Below are 22,060 nucleotides of genomic sequence, written 5' to 3'. Positions count from 1 at the left end.
AAGCCACCCAGAGTGGCAGGGGAAACCCAGCCAGATGGGCGGGGTATAAATATTATTATTATTATTATTATTATTATTATTATTATTATTATTATTATTATTATAGTTCAAAATGCATCTTGGCCTCATGCGGGGGGAAATGCATTGTGAGCCTGCAGAGTTTGCTGCCAATTATGGATGGGCAACTCGGAAGATGAGCCAAGGTGATGTTTGGTGGCTGGAGTGTCAGACTAGGACCCTGGAGAGACCCGGGTTCAAATCCTCCAACTTACTTGGCCATAGAGCTCATTCCATGACCTTGGGGGCCAATTCACTCCTTCTCCCAGCCAAACCTACCTCGCAAGGTTGTTGTTAGGCTAAATGGACAGGAAGGGAGGAATATGTGCACTTTGTGAGCTGCATAAATACAAAATAATAGCAACCACTGAAAAAGGGAGAATTCTCCTTCGCTCCTGGCGGCCTCGGGGAGGGGCAGGGAAATTCTTCCCACAGCTCCACATCCTATCATTGCAAGCAACGTTTAATGTATCTAAATGCACGGTCAAAAACTCCAACCCAAAAGGCAACCAAAGTTTTTTAAATTTATTTATTTCTCATCTTTACAGTAAATCTGATACAGGCAATTAAATAATTCTGCAAATAAAAACAAAGATAAAAATAAAAGAGTTAAAAAGCCAAAGAATTTTTAAGTTATGTCTTCCATTCATACACATAATAATCGACTTCGATGCAAGCCTTAAAGAGGTAAAGGGGTGAAATTTAATAACTATTGAAAAATAAGAAGCAAGGGAGTTTTTTTTTAAAAAAACACCCATTGCCCAAAAATTAAAGTTCGCTTTCGTTTTAAAACGACGCTTCTGTTCTTCCAACAAATATTAACAGGAAGTGAGAGAAGAGGCAAGCAAGAATCTTCTAGAGAAAACAAAAATAAAATAAAAAAACTCCCATCGGTTAATTTAAAGTGACGACTAAAGAGGCATTATTGGGTTCGGTCAATATTCCCCCCTCAACTATGGCAGAACCAGTGGTTTTGTTTTTAAATTTCTTTTCTATCATCATCTTAGTGCAATGTGCCACTATTATAACAGATTAAAACAACTGTACACTAAAGGACGAACAGGGTCAGAGTAGATCCTATTTAGAAGAAAAGAGAGAGAGGAAAAAGAGAGAGAGAGGGATGGCCGGGTGAGACAATTAAGACTGACAAGCTGCGTTTTTCACAGTCGCCGCAACCGTTTCCTCTGCGAGGGAATCAGAACAGCCGCCCATGCCCAAAAGAAGCCTTTTGTCTGCCATTTTATTTTTTACAAAGCTGCTTGCAAGTCAAGAGAGAGATGGCAAGCTATTGCCACACAGAAGTCAAAAGTAGTAGGGTTGGGGGGGGAACAGAGATGCTTCAACCCCTGCAGCCGTTTTGGATGGTTGCCACAGATTCTGCGCTTTCTAAAAACCCAGGAATAAGGGTTTACTGATTTACTGACGAAGAACCGGCCAGCAGCAAAATGGCTGCCATCCAAAACCCAAGAGCGGCGGCCATTTTGTCCCATCATGCAAAAGGAAGAGAGTGCAGCCGTTTCGCTGGGTGGCCGACATTCTGCGCAAACAATTGGGTTTAATCCTTCATTAAGTGTATTTAGAGAGCGCAGCAACACACACACCCCAAAAAACCACCCATGTTTTAACGCGTATTTTGACGTTCTTTCGCGCAGTTAACGGCAGCCAGAAGCTTTCGAGACAAAATGGCTTCCCAGCGGCCAACAGCCGTAGGCCCCAAAACCACAGCAATTCCCCCCAGTTGGGACCCCGAGGAACCAAGATGGCCCTGCGCTCCTTTCCCAGGGCCAAGGAGCCCCCCGAGCCATTTTCATAACAAGGGTTTTGTGGCAGGAGCGAAACCGGTAGAAAAGATGGCGAGGGGGAAGAGGAGGGGGAAGGAAAAGAGCTCTGGAAAAGGATGAAAATACAGAGGACTCAGCAGTACCTTAATTTTTAATATATATAAAAAATATCTATATACATTTATTATTATATTAGGAAATATCTCCGGGAAGGGAAAGGCAGAAGGGGGGGCAGTTTCGTGGGTCCTGGGCTTGGGGGGTTGGGGTGGGGGTATCACAGCCTCTGAGCTCCCCACATATGTGGGGCGAGAAGGGGGAGAAAGCGGGAAATGTCGTTAGAACGAGCCAAAGCAGCATTCGCAAATATTTCGAGAGGGGTAAAGGGGAGAAATGCGGGCCAGATGAAGGGGTGCAGGTGGAAGAAGCAAAGCCTTCGATTTTGGGGTTCAGGGAGCCGGGATTGTCTAACAGCGATGGTTAGCGACCCTAAAGGATGAGCAGCAGTGGGGTCGCCACCCCTCCTGCGCCCCACAACCGCCTTGCTCTTCCTTCAACATCAATGCGCCACCTTGTTCTGAGCATGGAAGAAAAGAGTTAGCTTCCTTTTTTCTTTTCTTTTTTAGGGTGCTGGGGTGCAAGGGGATGGGCGGAGGGGGAGGACGGACCGAGGAGGGGGGCGGGGGACCTCATTCTTTGTTGACCCGGATCTTGAAAGCCACGCGGCCAGCAAACTTGTCCCGCTCGTCGTTCGTGTTGACGTTGGCGGCGTTGACCCTGCACTCGATGTGGTGGTCGTAGTTGAAGGTGAGGTTGAGGAATTTCACAGCCACGACAGGCTGCGTGTAGTTCACCTGCGGAGGTGGGAGAGTGAGGGGCAAAATCAGTCGGGGAACCAACCCACGGATCTCTTCTCGCACCCCCAAATCTCTCGCTCTTCCTCCAAAAACACGTAAGGCAGCTTTTGAGCTCAGATTAAAGTGACAGCCCAACACCTCCAGACAGCACCAGGTTGGCAAAAGTTAAGAGGTCCGACTCGCGAGGGGCTTCCGAATCTAACGAAAATTTCAGCGCAAAAACAACCCCCCAAACCCTAGCTTGCTAAACCACAAACCGATTTCGAAAGAAACCGAATTCATATCGATTTTTATTTCTTGCCTAGCTGCTAAATACTGGAGAGATTTTAGCACAGGGGTCAGCAAACTTTTTCAGCAGGGGGCCAGTCCACTGTCCCGCAGACCTTGTGGGGGGCCGGACTATATTTTGAAATAATAATAATAATAATAATAATAATAATAATAAATGAATTCCTATGCCCCACAAATAACCCAGAGATGCATTTTAAATAAAAGGACACATTCTACTCATGTAAAAACACGCTGATTCCCAGACCATCCACGGGCCGGATTGAGAAGGCGATTGGGCCAGATCCGGCCCCTGGGCCTTAGTTTGCCTACCCATGCTTCAGCACTTCAAATTTGCTCCCGTTTCATTTTTTAATTTGTACACAGCCTTTCTGTACAGCTATCTACGAAGCGGTTTACGAGCCACAGGAACGGCAAAACACACAACGGAACTCACACACCCCGCAACAACATTGCTGTTTCCGGAGCAATCGAGTCAAAATGGTTATGTAGGACTGTAGCAATTAAGGTGATATTGTAAATCCCTATAAATCCTGAAATATGCTTATATTAGTGAATTGTGGTAACTTGTTGCTTTAAAGAAACTGATGATTCAGCAAGAAGCCGTCCCTACTGGGATAGGTGGTCAGCTAATTCGTCAATCACAAAGAAGCAATTCATAAACTAGAATGCGACAGTCCACCTGAAATATAAGATTGCAAACGGATCGCTGAATATGATGGCTGAATACTTGGGAGTTCTTCCTCCTACAGTGGTGCCTCGCTTAACGAATGCCCTGCTTAACGAAATTTCCGCTTAACGAAAGGATTTTTCGAGCGGAGGTTGCCTCGCTAGACGAATTCGTTTTATGAAAAATTTGTCTAGCGAATCGCGGTTTCCCATAGGAATGCATTGAAATTCAATTAATGCGTTCCAATGGGCAAAAAAAAAAAGTCAAAAAAAATTTCAATGCATTCCTATGGGATTCGCTAGACAAATTTTTCATTATAAGAAAAGACCCGTGGAACAAATTAAATTCGTCTAGCGAGGCACCACTGTATTTTGGGGTTTAATGCTTTTCCACTTTCCACTTTGGAACCATAAATGTTCAGTCCAAGCCTGCGACACACCTTTCTCCTCCTGCCCAATCTTCGTACATCCCTTTAGCAAAAGATGGCCCCGAGAAACACCCTTTTGGGTTGAAGAGGAGGAAAGAAAAGGGTCGGGGAGTGTGCAATACTTACGTGGATTTTTTTGCCATAGTAAGGAAAGTACATTAGGTCCATGTTTCCATTGGGAGGGAACATTGCTATCTCCCCCAGTTTCTGGGCATCCTCCTCTTTCTGTGGGAGGAGAAAAAAGGGGGGGGTCAATACATATTTTATCCCTCCCCCCCTCCCTGACATGCGGCTAGCAACATGCCACCCCCACCATTTACCTTACACTCACTATTCCAAACTCACTTTCACTAACTATGATATCTCCCTTTCCTATTGGCTGGCTACGCCAAGGATCATTATGCCCACCCCCCACTCCCGGTCCTCACTCAACTCTTCTGCCATCTGCTATGTGCATTCACTTATCCAAAATCTCCCCTCCCACTAAGATATAGCCTCTAAGGCCGCCCCCCCCTTGCCCCCGCTTTTCCCAAACCACATCCAACGTTGTCCTTACTATGAGATCTTCCTTAGGGATTTTTTTCTTCTGAAGACAGAAACGTAGAAGGAGAAGACAGAGTGAACGCGTGGAGAGACAGAGAAGAAAAAAGTAAAACAAAGGAAAGGCTAAATGAACAGGCGGCGTGCGAGGAGGGAGACAGCCATTTGCACAAAAAACGCAAGAGGAACGAACAAAACCAATGACTATTAAGACTGTATTTTACACGACCGGGATCCTTTTCTTACACTATCCCTGTATTGCCTTACGATGACAACTTCAAGTTTTGTTAGGGAAGGTGGGAGGGGAATAAGAGGGAAATCCAATGATATCGTTGATGTAAATTTCTTCTCTTTTTGAAAATAATCGGTAAAACTGTGTCTGTGTTTTAGAAAATAATACTGTAATCTGGCACCTGAATTGTACAGTGGTGCCTCGCTAGACGAATTTAATTCGTTCCACGGGTCTTTTCTTATAACGAAAAATTCGTCTAGCGAATCCCATAGGAATGCATTGAATTTTTTTTTTGAATTTTTTTTTTGCCCATAGGAACGCATTAATTGAATTTCAATGCATTCCTATGGGAAACCGCGATTCGCTAGACGAATTTTTCATAAAACGAATTCGTCTAGTGAGGCAACCTCCGCTCGACAAATCCTTTCGTTAAGCGGAAATTTCGTTAAGCAGGGCATTCGTTAAGCGAGGCACCACTGTACACTCAAACAAAAGCTATATGGAAGCTCCAGCTTTCATAAATTCAACAAGAGGCTGTGAAGATGAACCTGTCTGGCGACAAATCTCAGAAGCCGGGTGCTGGGGGCTGATCCACGATTTGATAAGGAAAAGGAAAAGATACTCAGAGCCCGGACTACCTCTCCGCCTCTTCCTCATATTGCAAAAACAAGGAAATCGTTCGACATTGCTTAACATAAAGGCAAATTGCAAAATCCCTTGGCGCAAGAGTTTTAACTGGTTTTTCAGAAGGGTATGCGTTGCCTCGATTACTCACAAAGGGAAAAGCTCCTGCAGGAGGCAAGAGGGAAAGGAAGTGAAGTTGCTGAGTGGGAGAGGGACTGCTTTGCATACAAAAGGTCCCAAATTCAATTTCCGACAGGATCTGCAGGTAGAGCTGGGGGTAAGGCCCTTTTCTGAAACCCCAGGGGGCCACTGCCGGCACTGAACCAGATGGGACTCATGCTCTGATTCATAGAATCGTAGAGTTGGAAGAGGCCACAAGGGCCATCCAGTCCAACCCCCTGCCAAGCAGGAAACACCATCAAAGCATTCCTGACAGGTGGCTGTCAAGCCTCTGCTTAAAGACCTCCAAAGAAGGAGACTCCACCACATTCCTTGGCAGCAAATTCCACTGCCGAACAGCTCTTACTGTCAGGAAGTTCTTCCTAATGTTTAGGTGGAATCTTCTTTCTTGAAGTTTGAATCCATTGCTCCGTGTCCGCTTCTCTGGAGCAGCAGAAAACAACCTTTCTCCCTCCTCTATATGACATCCTTTTATATATTTGAACATGGCTATCATATCACCCCTTAACCTTCTCTTCTTCAGTACAAGGCAGTTCCCCAGGTTCTTATTTCATGACAAGCAGTAATGCATAGTCAAAGCTGTTAAATATCGCTTAGGGTTGGGTTTTTTTGTGTGTATTTTTTTTTTTTGAGCCATCCCTTGGTAGGCTAGCTATCCAGATGTCTGTCGGGATACCAGGTGATGGAACTGACCTGGAGAAATGTTTATACGTGATTTTGTGGCCCCCTATACAGCAATGTTAAATGAATTATCTACATTTTCAATTAAACCCACCCACCCCCAGCCCTAACAATCCAAGGCTCCAGTCTTAAGCCACGTCTGCTCAGATGTAAGTCCACCGAATTTACTGGGGTCAGGATGACAACAGATGGTTTCCTTGTGTTCCTTACATTTTGCTGGAAGCCGTCCAGAGTGGCCGGGGGAACCCAGTCGCGTGGGCAGGGTACTAGAAATTATTATGATTACAGTAGTTACCTCGGTTTGCGAGGCATTCGCTCGTCGAAGGCACGCTTCTGCGCGTAGCGCCGATGGAGCGCTTCTGTGCATGCGCGCGCTGCGCAGATCGCGTCTGCGCACCTGACGCCGCGGAACATGGATGTAAACACTTCCGGGTCCGCGGCGTTCATAAACGGAGGTAGTCGTAAACCGGAGTTCCACTGTACAATTTTTTTAAAAAATAATATTATAATATTTTGAGAATTAAAATTAGATTATACGAGGTGATTAAAATGGGTTAGAATTTGCTAAAATAGATATGTGATTAAGAACCACAGGGGAAGGGATCCCGAGGGGGTCCACATATGGAATGTAAATACCCACAGAATTAATTAATTAATTAATTATATGTTTTTCTATTCTGTATTTTTCTTTTTCAGTCTTATCTTTTTCTGTAATGCTTTTTTGCTTTTTTTTTGTTCTTCTTGTATTCTGTACAATTATTTTTAGTATTATTCTCTTTATAAGGAAAACTTGTTGGACCAGGCCTGTGGCCCATCTAGTCCTTTATCCTGTTCTCACAGCGGCCACCCTAGATGCCTATTATGGGATGCATGGAATCAGGATTCGAACGCATGATCCAGGGCCATCTTAAGTATATTTGGCGCCCTGGTGCCGTGGTGCGACGGATCCCTCCGGCGCCCCCGCCCTGCCCCGTTTCCCAGCGTGGCGGGCGGGCGGAGCTGCGTGGGGGGGCAGGCGGGCGCCCTGGCGCCACCCAGCCTGGCCGTAGGGCCGGCCCTGGCACGATCAGCCCCTCCCCTCCACCGCGTTCTTCAGCAACTGGTATTCAGAAGCAATGCTGCCTCAGATTGTGATGGGAGAGCATTGCTACCTTGGGCTGGGGGGGGGGGGAGCCACCTCCAGGGATCTGCCTGGTCCTCTTTGAAAGCCATCCAAGTTGGCGGCCACCCCTGCCTCCGGTGGGAGGGAGTTCCGTAGGTTAGCGATGCTCTGCATACAGAAGTTATTTCCTTTTACCCAGCCTGAAATTTCCAACAAGGTATTGCGGGACAGGAAGGTTTGGAGCGACTTCCTCCAAAGTGTTTTGCGCAAGAGGGGAGGCGACTGGGAATCTAGCCGGGAATGTGGACTTCTGGATTCTTCCGAAGGGCAAGGCAAAGCTGCTTTTGCGGGTCAGAGGTGATCGGCTCCCTATATGGGTTCTCTACCCCTATATCCCGAAGCGTTGCGGGAAGAGCAGGAAGCAAAAGCTGTCGGGGTTCTAGGACACACTAACTAAAGAACATCTCCCTAAACGGTTCTAGTGCTTTGGCGAGCTACGACCTTACCTCGTGCTTAGACCGGGGTCTCTGAATTTTTTTTTGAAAGAGACAAGGAGGAGGAGGAGAGGGGAAAGTGGAGCGTTAATGAAACGGAATGAGAAAGAACAAGAAAGAAAAAAAAACCAAGGAAGAAGAGAAGGAGGAGAGACACAAACCCGCAGGGCGGTGGCAGATCAGAGGCTTTTACCTTTGACGTGCAAGAGACATTGATTGGCTTGCCGTCTCCTGCGTAGAACTTGATGACCTGCCGAGAGACAAAAGGGGGGGGGGAGAGAAAAGGGTTCAGGACCTCCAAGTGGCTCTCACTCTGCTCTCCCCGCCCCACAAAAAATGAACGGAGCTGGGCGCAGAGGGGGGGGGAACCACACCACCACCTGCAAAAAGACATTTGCCCCACTCTGGGAAAGGCTGACACTTCTGCTTTCAAAACACCGGCCTTCACCAACTTGGTGCCGCCCGTTGGTTTCGCGCTACAACTCCCACGGGAGTTATAGTTCAAAACCGCCGGGTCGGCGAAGGCTGCAATTCAACAGAATCGGCAGCAGAATCCCTCCCATCTCTGCAGAAGGAAAGGTTAGGCGGCCTGAGGTTTTTAATGTGCTCCTGGGATCCGTCCTCGGATGTGGGGATGGAGGGCCCGCAATTCTCAGCTCTTGCCTGGGCTGCCCCCTTCCGAGGGAGTCCGTTCCACTGTCTTAGAAAGCTCTCCCAAATGTTTGGTTCTCCTTTCGATCCGTCGGTTCAGGCCTGCCCTCGAGTTTTTATCGCGTTTTTAATATTCTGTTGGGAGCTGCCCAGAGTGGCTGGGGAGGCCCGGCCAGATGGGTGGGGTATAAGTAAATAATAATAATAATAATAATAATAATAATAATAATAATAAATTATTATTTATACCCCACCCATCTGGCTGAGTTTTCCCAGCCACTCTGGGCGGCTTCCAACAGAATATTAAAATACAATAATCTATCAAACATTAAAAGCTTCCCTAAACAGGGCTGTCTTCTAAAAGTTTGGTACAGTGTAGTTGTTTTTCTCTTCGACATCTGTTGGGAGGGCGTTCCACAGGGCGGGCGCCACCACCGAGAAGGCCCTCTGCCTGGTTCCCTGTAACTTGCCTTCTTGCAGCGAGGGAACCGCCAGAAGGCCCTCGGCGCTGGAGCTCAGTGTCCGGGCAGAACGAATAATAAATTGTTATTATTCCCTTCTGCAGCCTGAACAGACCCTCAAGTGACAAGAGGAGTCAGGGCTTCTCAGCAGGGTCCACCTACCCGGTTCATCTTGACGATGATGCAGGGCCTCCCGTCCCGGTACCCGTAAGTGGTGTCGTTGAGGCCCGAGCATTCGCCCAGCATGGTGCGGTTGAACTGGCACGCCGTCTTCGGGTAGTTCAGCACCCCGTTGTCCACCTGCTCGTTGTACTGCCCCGGGATACAGTCCCGGTTGCTGGCCACTTGCTTGGCGTTGTCATAAGCTGCAAGAGGAGGAGGAATCGTAGAGTTCAAAAGGGATCCCCGGGGGTCATCTAGTCCAACCCCCGGGCAGGGTAGGGAAATACCCTTTTGAGACTCCAGAGCAGACAATTCTAGCATGACAGCCGGGCAAGGGTACTTTTTTTAAAAAAACTGTTTTGTTTATTTTGACATTTTTATCTCACTTTTCCTACAAGTAGCCCTGTTTTATGCTTCACAACAACCCTGTGAGGTTAGGCCAAGAGTTGAGCGACAGGCCCAAGGTCACTCAGTGAGCTTCCTTTAAAGCTCTTACACCCACAGCCCCCCCCCCAATCCTGGGAACTGTAGTTTACCAATGGTGCTGGGAAATATAGTTCTACAGTTCCCAGGCTTTTCATTTTATCCGGATTTTCATGTTATCATTTTATCAGGGAGGTCGTTGTTGTTATTGCATTTATTTAATACAGTATGTCCCCCCCAAATCTCCTTTTAAAAACGCATCCAAGACAGGGGGCCTCCACATCTCCCCAAGTAAAAAATGTTTGCGGGAAGAAGCGAATAAATAAAGGCTGGCCACAAAATATCATCTTGAATGTCATATGGAGAAGGGAGAAAGATTGTTTTCTGCTGCTCCAGAGAAGCGGACACGGAGCAATGGATTCAAACTTCAAGAAAGAAGATTCCACCTAAACATTAGGAAGAACTTCCTGACAGTAAGAGCTGTCCGGCAGTGGAATTTGCTGCCAAGGAGTGTGGTGGAGTCTCCTTCTTTGGAGGTCTTTAAGCAGAGGCTTGACAGCCATCTGTCAGGAATGCTTTGGTGGTGTTTCCTGCTTGGCAGGGGGTTGGACTGGATGGCCCTTGTGGTCTCTTCCAACTCTGATTCTATGATTCTATGAAAGGACAGCAGGTGTACGCTGAACAAAACGAAATTTAAAAACCGCCATCCTTCTGATGGGACAGATCAAACAGGCCAGGTTCAATCTTAATGAGGTTTGGCGGGGGCTATTTTGTGGTGCAGAATCCGTCTCTTTGAAGCCATTCCCCATCCGCTAACAAGTGGGAATCGGCAGTCCAGATGTCTACTGAAGCACAGATCAAAAAAGGCTAAATAATGCTTGCAGCGCCAGCTTTGTGTTTTTATAGTGAGAACCTTTTTTAAAAAGCAGCACACCAAACGTCTAAATTATGCTCCTGTAATCCTGATAATGACCCTCCAGAGGAGGCCAGTGTTATCTTCGCATTGCTCTGGCATAGAGATCTAATGGAGAAAATTACGCACAATTTGAGATTTCGACAAGGGCTGCAACCTCCAGACACCTTTTAATAAGATTCCTTTATTACATAGAATCGTAGAGTTGGAAGAGACCACAAGGGCCATCCAGTCCAACCCCCTGCCAAGCAGGAAACACCATCAAAGCATTCTTGACATATGCCTGTCAAGCCTCTGCTTAAAGACCTCCAAAGGAGACTCCACCACACTCCTTGGCAGCAAATTCCACTGCCGAACAGCTCTTACTGTCAGGAAGTTCTTCCTAATGTTGAGGTGGAATCTTCTTTCTTGTAGTTTGAATCCATTGCTCCGTGTCCGCTTCTCTGGAGCAGCAGAAAACAACCTTTCTCCCTCCTCTATATGACATCCTTTTATATATTTGAACATGGCTATCATATCACCCCTTAACCTTCTCTTCTCCAGGCTAAACATACCCAGCTCCCTAAGCTGTTCCTCATAAGGCATCGTTTTCAGGCCTTTGACCATTTTGGTTGCCCTCCTCTGGACACGTTCCAGCTTGTCAGTATCCTTCTTGAACTGTGGTGCCCAGAACTGGACACAGTACTCCAGGTGAGGTCTGACCAGAGCAGATTACAGAGGTACTATTACTTCCCTTGATCTAGATGCTATACTCCTATTGATGCAGCCCAGAATTGCATCAATAAGTTTCTCATCTGAAACTTGGAAATCTGCTGCCAGTCAGTGTAGACAGCACTGGCCTAGATGGACACCATCTAGGGTAGTTTCCTGCACTGCTCAGATCTTTGCAAATCCACTTTCTGCTCTTCTGACTCTTCCCCACATAGCGCCAGGCAAGACACCCCGACCTCCAATTAACAGTCCGCTATGGATTCCGGTATATTTCAAATTACGTCTGATTTTAAAAGAGAGTGGGGAACCCCTTGGAGGAAACCGAAGGCAAGTGATTATATAGATATATGCACCTGGCTGAAAAGGGCATTGTGGAGTTTCACCCAGCAAGGAGTTCCGCTGGTTAATGGGCCCAGCCTCATTTTTCACACCTGCCACCTCTAGGGGGCCTCAGCTGCGCACGCTTGCCCCAGCCCTCTCTCAAACTTGGGTCCCGAGGTGTTGTTGGACTACAACTCCCATCATCCATTCCTCCAAGGACCAGGGATGATGGGAGTTGTAGTCCAACAACATCCGGTGACGAGAAAGGATGGATAATAGTACAGGGAATGTTGCAGAAGCTTGGAAAAAGGGGGGCGTGCAGCCGTTCCTTCCCTGTCCCTAATTAAGTGGTTAATTAGCATCATTAGGCAGAAAGGCCGGGGGGGGGAGATAAATGTGTTGCTCCTTCCCCCATTTTACTTACCCTCCAAAAACTTATTTAGCATCCTCACATAATCCTCCCAGGATTCAGTCTGGCTCATGTTGTAAGTGATTTCCAGAGCGTCCGTCTTTGGGCGAATCATCACTCCTGCGAGGGAGAGAAAGAGAGAAGCGGTTGAGGTTTGGAGCTCCGCCTGCCCACACTCCTCGCTGAGGACTAGAAACTTGCCTAGTTCACTCCTCCGAGAAACCGGCTATTTGGCAAGGAGGCAAAGGCTGGATAAAATGCTGCCAACACCAGGGGGCCTCCTCTTCAAGCCAGCTGCAGTCTACTAGGCCACCTCGAGGTGTTCTCGACTACAACTCCCGTCTGGCGGGAAAGATCTTTGGGTCAGACTAGATGGCCTCAGTCAGCCCCTCAAGCTAAGACCAGTGGGGAGCCCTTAATTTAAGCCAGTTTAGCAAGCAGCTGGGCTTGAAAGGACACCGGGGGCATTATCCACACTGGGTTTACACATTCCTGTACACGGCCAGGGCTTGCACCAAAGGATCCTGGGAGTTGTAGTTTGTGAGAGTGCCAAGAATAGCCCGTTTAACAGCTTCAACCTCCCCTCCCAGGGCTCCATGCAGGAGGGAGCAACTTTCAAAACCAGCTTTTAAGTCTGAAGTGTTAGCCCTCTCTTCTATTTTGGTGGCACCCTGGGGCGGGAGGGGGACAACTCACCTGAGAACACCCACATCTCTGAGCATGTACAGAGTTCCATAAACGGCCCCAGCCAGATTCTGCACACCTGCGCAGTTCCTAGGCAAGCTGGCTGGCCATCTGCCATGGGTGCTTTAGCTGAGAATCCTGCATTGCAGGGGGTTGGACTAGATGGCCGCCGGGGTCCCTTCCAACTCTACGATTCTTCGAAGGCCAGGCACTTTTTTTATGCACCAGTGCCTCGTGCAAAACCATTTAAACATGCCCCTCCCGACACAGCAACCACCCTTCAAGCAGAAAGCTAACACCACAGGGCTAGAGCCTCTCTCCTTGCTGCCTCTGCTTTCTGCCTGCGGGGACTTTGCGCGCGATCTGCAACCTCTTTCCTGGGCCGCGCGGCGCAGATGAAGGTCGGAAGCCAAGGCCTCACCTGGGATGGAGAGGCGGTCCTGGTATTTGGGGTTGAACTGGTCCACCGTCTGCAGCATCACCCACATCGTGAGGGTGAAGAGGGCCGTGAGGAAGCCGTAGAAGACAAAGTAGAACAGCAGGATCAGAGCTGCAGGTGAAGCAGGAAGGGGGGGGAGAGATTAAATTGAGGAAAGAGAATCAGGCAGTGAGATCCAAAAACTGTAGCCATTAGGATTGGCCCCCATTTTGTTTTCTTATCAGCCCCCCATCTCACGCTCCCCCTACCAGAGGGGGTGCTGTTCTTAGACAGGCCTGCAAATGAACACCGTAGAACAGCCTTCGCCAACCTGGCGCCCTCCAGGGCTACTGGGACTCACCAGCCTCTACCCAGAACTGCCATTTTGGACCACGACCAGTGTTAGAAACTCAGATATATAAGCTAATCACAAACCTTAAAAGCTAGGTTTTGATTGCCACAGAGAGTTATCTCACTCAATATTATTATTATTATTATTAATTATTAATTATTATTATTTTTCATTTCTATACTGCTTTATATTTTAAAGAACAAACCTCAAAGCGGTTTACAGCACACAAAAATGTCAAATAACACAATCCAGATTAAAGCAACTTCAAGCGAAATGTTTCAAAACTTTCTCTAACTGGACCCGCACCAGTCGCAAAGACCTGGAAACGATGCCTTATGAGGAACGGCTTAGGGAGCTGGGTATGTTTAGCCTGGAGAAGAGAAGGTTAAGGGGTGATATGATAGCCATGTTCAAATATATAAAAGGATGTCATATAGAGGAGGGAGAAAGGTTGTTTTTTTGCTGCTCCAGAGAAGCGGACACGGAGCAATGGATTCAAACTACAAGAAAGAAGATTCCACCTAAACATTAGGAAGAACTTCCTGACAGTAAGAGCTGTTCGGCAGTGGAACTTGCTACCAAGGAGTTTGGTGGAGTCTCCTTCTTTGGAGGTCTTTAAGCAGAGGCTTGACAGGCATATGTCAAGAATGCTTTGATGGTGTTTTCTGCTCGGCAGGGGGTTGGACTGGATGGCCCTTGTGGTCTCTTCCAACTCTATTATTCTATGATTCAAAACGCGCCTAGCGCCTGGCTAATTTCTATCCCCGACTATGACTCCCACCAGCCCCCAGCTAACAGGGCGATTTCGGACTACAACTCCCATCAGCCACAGCCCCAAAGGAGTGCCGGTTCGACAAAGGTCGCTCCAGAAAGAGAGCCTGCAAATTCCTACCGCCTTTATGTCTGCCCTGCCTTTGAAACGCCCACGGAATCATAACATCTTTCGCCCATCCCAAAATTTCCCTTTGCAGCACCTGCCTCGCTAGACCCACGAGGGCGTTGTGCCAATTTAATTAGAAGATTGACGAAGCAAAGGAAACCCGAGATGGCCCTCCTCTCCCCCCCCCCCCTCGGCACAGTCGCTAGATATCCCGAGAGGTTCAGCAGGAGGGCAGCTGGGCTATCCATAGCTGGCAGGCTTTAGGGCCAGGGAATTAAAAGGGGGGGCCTGCAATGAACCCCCTAAGACCCCAAATCTTTGATACTCCCTTTAGCATGTGTGTTGCATAGGGAAGGGCCGGGGGTACATCGCCTGCAAAAGGTCCCAGGATCAATTCTTGACAGCTCGGTTGGTAGAGCAGGAGAATCTTAATCTCAGGGTCGTGGGTTCGAGCCTCACGTTGGACAAAAGACTCCTGCGTGGCAGGGGGTTGGGCTAGATGACCTTCAGGGGTACCAATTTGCCGATGGCAAAATTCGCCAGGCACGTTTCGAATCCTTCCCAGGCCCCAACCTCCATTGCTAAATACCAGTCCTTTCTAAATCCCGGATTCGTGTAAATACGGTACATTCTTCGTTGAAAAGTCCCAGCGCCCTGCCCCTAATATCACCTCTCTCCTCTACTGCTAGGCAAACCCTCCTACTATGGCCCAGGTGCTATCCCTCAGTGGTATCTTTCTGCTTAATGTGGATTGTGATCTGTGTCTCCTTTAATTCACCCTCATTTTTTCCCTCCTGCTTCCCTATACTTTCACCTCCCTAAATCCTCAGATTCCCAGCTATTCAGTTTTTCAAATCTTTGGGATTCTTCCACCTTAGGGAGGAATAGGTGTGGGGTTTGGCAAGAGTTGGGAGGGGTACCACTCAAATTCGAGGAGGCACAAGGAGTTCGCAATGGGCAGGGCCCTTAATCTCACAGTGCATAGCTGAACTATGGAACTCCCTGCTACAAGATGGCCAACAACTTTGGGGGGGGGGTGGATTAGGCAAATGCATGGAGGAAGGGGGGAATATTCATAATCAGTTGGAAGCCCCCGAAAAGTGCAAAAGGTCAGCTTTACAGCCACTCTGCCAATTTGTAGCATCTTAGCTGTGAAGACTCAGAATATGGAAGGCAAAAATACAGCTGACAACATGGTGGAACATTCAAGTAACCAGTATTTTTTTAATAAAAAAAAAATCCCCTTGGAGCCAATGATCAGGTTTTCTTTTAATTAACTTCCAACTATTCCCTATCTCATTATTTAAGGCAAGGAGAGTCTCCCAAAACAGTCAGCAAAGGAAAAAAGTCCAGAGTCCAGGCTGTGGGCTTGCAAACTGAAGCCTTTGGCCTGACGTATAAAGCGAGGTGGGACACAAGCCGTTCTCTAGAATCGCACGGATTTACTCAAAGTTTACACCTCTAGGTCTCCTAAGACGTTGCAAGCTCCTCCCGAGCACAGGCCCCGTTGTGGAAATAATAAGCAGTTGCATTAATCCCAAAGATGACTCTGAGCTCAGGTCAGAGGAGCTCTCCGTTTACTATGTAATTTACTGAAGTGGGTCGCTGTTGCCATTTCACAGATTGGGGAACTGAGGCCAAGAGGAAGTGATTAGCTATAGACTCCACCCGGCAAGGGACTCTGGCCCACAGGAATCCCAGATCCAGCTTGCAACACCTTCATTCAATGTAGGCCAAATAAGTAGGCTATCGGAAGGAAAGGCGAGACACACAATTCGGCAGTCATTAAGTAAACAGAGGCAAGGAGGGGCACTGTGTGTTTGTGTGCAGGAGCCTCAGACTTGTGTACTGTACCAAAATAAGGAGATACTTACGATATCAGAGCTGCCCAATGTTTTGTTTAAAATACATCCCTATATGTTTAAAATTCGCCGGGCAATTCAAAGAGCCAAACTCAGCAAATCTCAGGGCGAATTTTTATCAACCTGCACCCCCCCCCAAGCACTCTCAGCTGAGTGTTAAAATAAGCAACTCATGGCAGCAGGGTCTAGGGGTCAGCCTCGCACAAACCCTGCGGCATTTTTTTCCAACACAGAGAGACAAGACAGAGCAAAGCTCACATCTAAGGTGTTAGCCTTTAAACGCTTAACGTTACTCAAGAGCCTGGGCCAGAATTGGACCTCCCATCACCTCCACAGGCACCAGGTAGTGCGGTGTAGTGGTTAGAGAGCCGGACTGTGCAAGAGCAGGGTTCAGATCCCCTCCCCGCTCAGAAACCCTTGGGTCAGTCACTGTCATTCTGGGCCCAGCCTACCTCACAGGGTTGTTGTGGAATTGAATGAGGATAGGGGAAAGCCATGTACACACACCGCCTTGAGCTCTCCGGAGGAAGAAGGGGGGGGGAGGAGACTTGGGATGCCAGTACAATAAATAAGTGATAGGTAAAGTGCATTTCTGAAGCACCCTCTCCAATGACAGGAGAGAGAGAGAGAGAGAGAGAGAGAGAGAGAGAGAGAGAGAGAGAGAGAGAGAGAGAGAGAGAAGCTTGCAAGACATTAACCCCAGAACCTCTGGGCCTTGCAAGGCCGAAGCTGAGCTGACAGACAAGGGCTGCGAGATAATCCTGTTTGCTGTGTCTGGAGTTCTTGCTCTGTCTCCAAAACACACACACACACACACACACACACACACACACACACACACACACAAACAGATCAGAGCTGAGCAAGATCAGAAGGAGAGCAAAAGAAATATGGGCATCCGCAGAGGGGGAGCCTGTCCCCCCCAAACAAACCACACACACACAACCCCCAGATCCCCAGCTTTTATTTGAATGCATTTATAGCATTTGTAGAACCCAAGATATAAGGCAGAATGTGCAAGCCCCCCCCCCTCCTGGGCCTTTTTGTGAGAAATGTATCTGTTCCTCCTTTCGGGCATTTTGCTTTGCCTGCCACCCCAAAAAACTTCCACCACCACCACCCCCAAAAAATCCTGTATATTCCCACGAGCAGAAATTAATTACAAAAATGATGGGGTTTTTTTACTCCCTCGAAGAATCCACAGTCTCTTCCCCCGCCCTCTAAACAACCCCTCTAAATTATCCACAGGTTTTTTTTCAGGCAGCCCCCCAATGTCTTAATCTGCCCCCTTTTACCACCTTCCTTCCTTCTCTTTCTTTGCTACATTTAAGCACCTGCCTTGCCCTGTCCCCCCCCCAACCTCCCTGTGCTTAGCCAAATCCTGCCAAAAGCCCCCACTGTCCTTCTTCTAGCTCCAGAAATGTCATCTCCCCCCCCCCCCGGAGATCCTTTTCACCCTGAAAAACACTCACAACTAGACACCCCCACTAATGTCTCAGATTAATATCCTGAGCACCCATTGCTTGTTGTGGGTCTCCTCTCCCTCACCCAATGCTGAAATATCAGGCCTCATTTCCACCCTAGAGAAGACAACATAGCCCCTCTCAGGTTCACCCACCCCTGCTCTTTTGCCTAAGGAGCACCCCGATATTAGGAGGGTGTCCGATATCGACTGCCCGCATTCTGCACCAAAAACCCACCCTCCTGCTGCTGTTTCCTCCGCTTCCTACATACCTGCGACTGTGATGAGGTCCCTAAACCCTCAACAGACACCTTATTACGGAGAAAACGGCTTCTCTCCCCTAGAATAAACCCCGAAAGCGAAGCTTACATCCTTTCTTTCACCTGCCGCTAAAATGCTTTTAAATTGGCAAAGAGGTACTTGGGAATGGTGACCCCCCCCCCAGCAATGTCTCCTCTGCCAACTGTATTAGGGCGAAGCCTGCGCCAACTCTCTCTCTCCCTCCCTCCCCCCTTGCCAATGTCTTCGCTCTGCAGTGCCAAAGGCAAGCGAACCCCGAGCCAAGCCAAGATTCCCCCCCGTTCCCCCCCAAAAAAGTGCTGTCAGATCTTGGCCTGGTTTCCTTCCTTCCCCCGCACTCCGGATCAGGATCAGCTACTGCAGCGGGGTGAGGTGCCATCCGTTTTCTGCAGTGAAATGCAAGCCAGGCTCAGGATTGGGGGGGTGGTCTTGTGCCAAGCAGGTTTCCCCAAACCACTCAACACACGTCGCCCGGGTCTCAAGAGCGCACAAAAGCAGAGAGTCGTAAATCGCAAGAAAAGGGAAAGACCACCGTTTGGGGGGTGGAAAAGGGGGAACCAGATTATCAATGCAGCTTTGTTTCGCAATCAAAGGGGATTTCCCCCCCCCCAAAAAAACCAGAGCATTAAAGGCTGCCGTTGAAGCAGAGATGCTGCAATATTCCGCCAGCTTTCTGGCAAAGAAAACTGCAAGAGATTCGAGCCGGAGTTTAGAGAGTAGGAGACTTGTGGGATATGACAAAAGCAAGGAGAGAGGGGAGCAGATTTGTGGGGAGGGCATTGGGGGGGGGACACTGCAAGGAGGGGGGCCAGAGCCTGAACAGAGAGTTTGCAAGCTTTGAGAAAAGGAATTTTCCCACAGGCAAACAAGGCTTCCAAGGGAGAAGGAGAGCGTGCCAGGTTCCTCAGGAGTTGCAATGCGACAGACCCAAAGGTTGGACTTCTGCCGCACGGGAGGCAACTTCTTCTCCTTACGCCCCCCCTCCAAGAAATTTTCCTCCCTCTCACCCTCCAGAAATTATTCAGCTGCCCCGTTCCCAATATGAACCACCAGCTAGCTTCCCAGCCATTCACACATTGTTGCAATCCCCCCACCCCCCAAAAAGGCAAGTTGGGGGTGCCAGTAAGGTGGGTAAAATCGGGGGGGGATCAAGAGGTACACAGAATTGGAGGGGGGGTAGAAAGTCTGCAAAGGGGAGAATTCCCAGAGTTCAAGGATTTGCGGTGGGAGATCGAGAAAGGCCGGGGTGGGGGTGGGGGGTTGAAGAAGCAATCTCATAATGTCAGCTTGCTGGGGGGGGGGCAGGACTGCAGAGAGAGATCTATAAATCAACTGTCTCACAGATCAAGTGGGTCACAATTGGAAGGGAGGGTTCGTTGCTCAAAGCATATTTGGGAATGCATCTAATTTTCAATGGGGGGTGGGCCGGCATACAGATGATGGAAACCAGCACGTTTTTTGCCAAGGAGGGGGGGGCATTTTAATCAAACGTTTTGCGAGCCTGGTTATTTTTTCCAAGCAGGACAAAGCAACAGAGGAGCAACAGAGGCTGTTTTGCAGCCGTGTCAAAAAGCCCCCTCCTCTCTCTCTGGTGCCAGGAGAGGGGGGGGGCGCTTGTTGACAGACTGGCCAGGCGGTGGTGGGGGGGGGAGGGAGGCCTCGCAAGCCAACTCCACAGAAGGAAAATAATGACCTACTTTCCCTGCTGCTCTCGCCTCTGCTACCTTTTCCCCTGCATCAATCAATATCAAAAATTGGAGGGGTGGGGGAGGCGAGAGCCCACCGTCATCCCACCCCCCAAGACACCAGGAAACAGAAGGCCCCATACAATCTTTGTCCTCCTTTTTTTTTTGCCCACAGACCCTATACACAGGACCTGATCGCTGGGACCATAAGGGCCCCCCAATATATATATATATTTCAGGCCTGTTCCACCCATTTTATCATTACAGTACTGCCACACATTTAATATCGCCTCTCATCCTGAGCAAATGATCGCGCGCCCCCAATCTTCAAGGATGCAGCGACTCTGCCTCCCCAGGCACCCCACTTCTTCTCCTCCCCACTCCCCCCCCACCCCAAACACAGCAAATACTCCCCAGGATTTTTCTTCTTCAAAGCATATACTGTAATGGTTTTGCTTCCTGGGCAGCCTCCAAGCTCTGATCTGTTCTCCTTTCAAACTGGGGTCTTTAAGCTCTTTTAATGTCTGCCACACACACACACACACACACACACACACACACACACACACCCAACCTGCCATCTCCATGGGGTGCTGTGCCAGCCCCCCCCCCCAAATCGCAAAGAATTCCCCAGGATTAATCTTCTTCTGCACCTGCATTCATGACCACTGCATGTCTAATAGTCTCGGATCTCTCGATTTTTCAGGTTATGTTTGTGTGTTATGTGTGTGTGGGGGGGGTGTCAGTCTTTGACCAAAGAACCAGAGACACCCCCCCCGTTTATCAACCCGCCTTCTAGAACATTGCAAAGGCGAGATCCTCTCCATTTCTACTCAACCCCACAAATGGCAGACAGTTTTAGCCACCTTCAAATTTCACTTCATGGCCTGGGTTGTTTATTCGGGGGGGGGGGTGCTTTGTCCAGGGTGCAAATAACCCAATGTGTTTCCCCCCTTTCCTTTTTGGGCTACAACCTTGGCTCCTATTAAAGGACTTACGATCATCTCAACCCCCCTTTTCAAATTCAAAAATTGAGAATTATTTTAGAAGTGTTTGAATTCCAGTGTCCCCGCTTTACTTCAACCCTAAATACTAATCTATAACATATATAGATATTTTCTTAAAACGTAGGCACCTAATAACCCCCTACTGAAATTTCTTACAAGGGCCCTTGCCCTATTAATCACCCCCCCAAAACAAAATCCACATGAAACCCCATTTCCCCCTTGTATTTCCTATTTTACTCAAGGTCTGCAGTTTCCCTTTTCGGGGAGGGGGCACCCCAGCAGTCCACCATAACTGCATGCTGCCCCCCCCTCCAGGATCGCATCACCCATCGCAACTCCCCTGCTGGCCTCCTTTTTTTCCTAGTGCTCCCCCCCCATAAAGGACTCTGTTAGATAAATTTCCCATTTTCCCCTCCAGAAAGACCGCCCCCCCACACTCCCATCCCAAAACTACTCCCCCTTACATAACTCTTCCAAAGCACCCCCCTCTTTCAAAAAAACCAAGGGAGAAAATCTTCCTGGGCGATGCCCCCTTTGAAAGAAATAAATAAGGGGGGAGAAATAATCATATCTAGAATCTCTTTCCAAGGAGGGGGACCCCTATTTTCAGCAAAAGCTTTGCTTTGGCTCTCACAGGTCCCCCCCAATCCCTAAAATAATCCCTTTCGTGGCCCTGCTATCTCTCCCCACCCCCTCCCCATCTCCACTAATCTCCCCCTGTAAATAATCTCCCTTGGCTAGGAGTCCTTGAACTATCTTGTCATTAAATCCTGCCCAGGCGAAGGAGGAGGCGGACAGCTTCGAGATGCAGGATCTGCCCCCCCACTCCCTGCTTGTGTGCCCCCCCAAATCAGACAGACAGGCTCACCCCAGCTGCTCCCGGTGCGCCCCATAAACTGATGCGTGCGCGGGTTCCAGATAAATTCCTTCCACTCCGTCATGACTTGCCCGCAGGTCTTCTTCTCCTTTTCGACGGCCATGGTGGGTGGGGGGCTTCAAAAAGGGGGGGGGTCAGATCCTGGCAAGGGAGCCCGCTAAGAAGCCAGAGAGGGGGCAGAGTGAGGAATTAGGGGGCTGATCTTCGGATCGTCTCCCCCCAAGAAGGATGCCCAGGGAGAAGGAGAGGATGCTGGAGAGAGAGAGAAAGAGAGGCAGGCGCAAAAAAAACACAGAGCTGCCCTCTTTGCAAGGATGCTCAGAGCGGCTCCTCCTCTGGTGCAAAGGGAAAGAGGCCGGAGGAGAGGCAGGGCTCCTATTTATTGCCCTCGCCCCGCCCCCTCCTGCCCCGCCCCGCCCCCTGCTCATGAATATGCAAGCGCGCCACCGTCGCCTTTCCCCCCATTCAGGATTTTCCCATCGGGGCCGGGCGGTTTTATTGAAAGAGATGCTAGGCTGAGCCCCATTTGGAGAGGGAAGGGTGTGGGGAGAG

At 48.8% G+C, this 22,060-nt stretch overlaps 1 protein-coding gene across 1 annotated transcript; it reads right to left on the bottom strand.

Annotated features, from left to right (window-relative positions):
- Nucleotides 1-568: 568 nt before the first annotated feature.
- ATP1B2 (ATPase Na+/K+ transporting subunit beta 2) lies at nt 569-21,848 on the bottom strand. The gene is made up of 7 exons (XM_035136251.2): nt 21,500-21,848; nt 13,087-13,215; nt 11,997-12,101; nt 9,205-9,407; nt 8,124-8,180; nt 4,204-4,302; nt 569-2,689 (listed from the first exon to the last, which is right to left on the bottom strand). Exons 1-7 carry the CDS (start codon nt 21,609-21,611, stop codon nt 2,525-2,527), a joined length of 870 nt encoding a protein of 289 aa, XP_034992142.1. The 5' UTR covers nt 21,612-21,848; the 3' UTR covers nt 569-2,524.
- Between the last annotated feature and the right edge of the window lie 212 nt (nt 21,849-22,060).

The sequence above is a fragment of the Zootoca vivipara genome, chromosome 13, assembly GCF_963506605.1.
Source record: "Zootoca vivipara chromosome 13, rZooViv1.1, whole genome shotgun sequence".
Taxonomy (NCBI): Eukaryota; Metazoa; Chordata; class Lepidosauria; order Squamata; family Lacertidae; genus Zootoca; species Zootoca vivipara.
The sequence above is the reverse complement of the archived record's forward strand: the minus strand, read 5'-3'. Positions and strand labels throughout refer to the sequence as shown.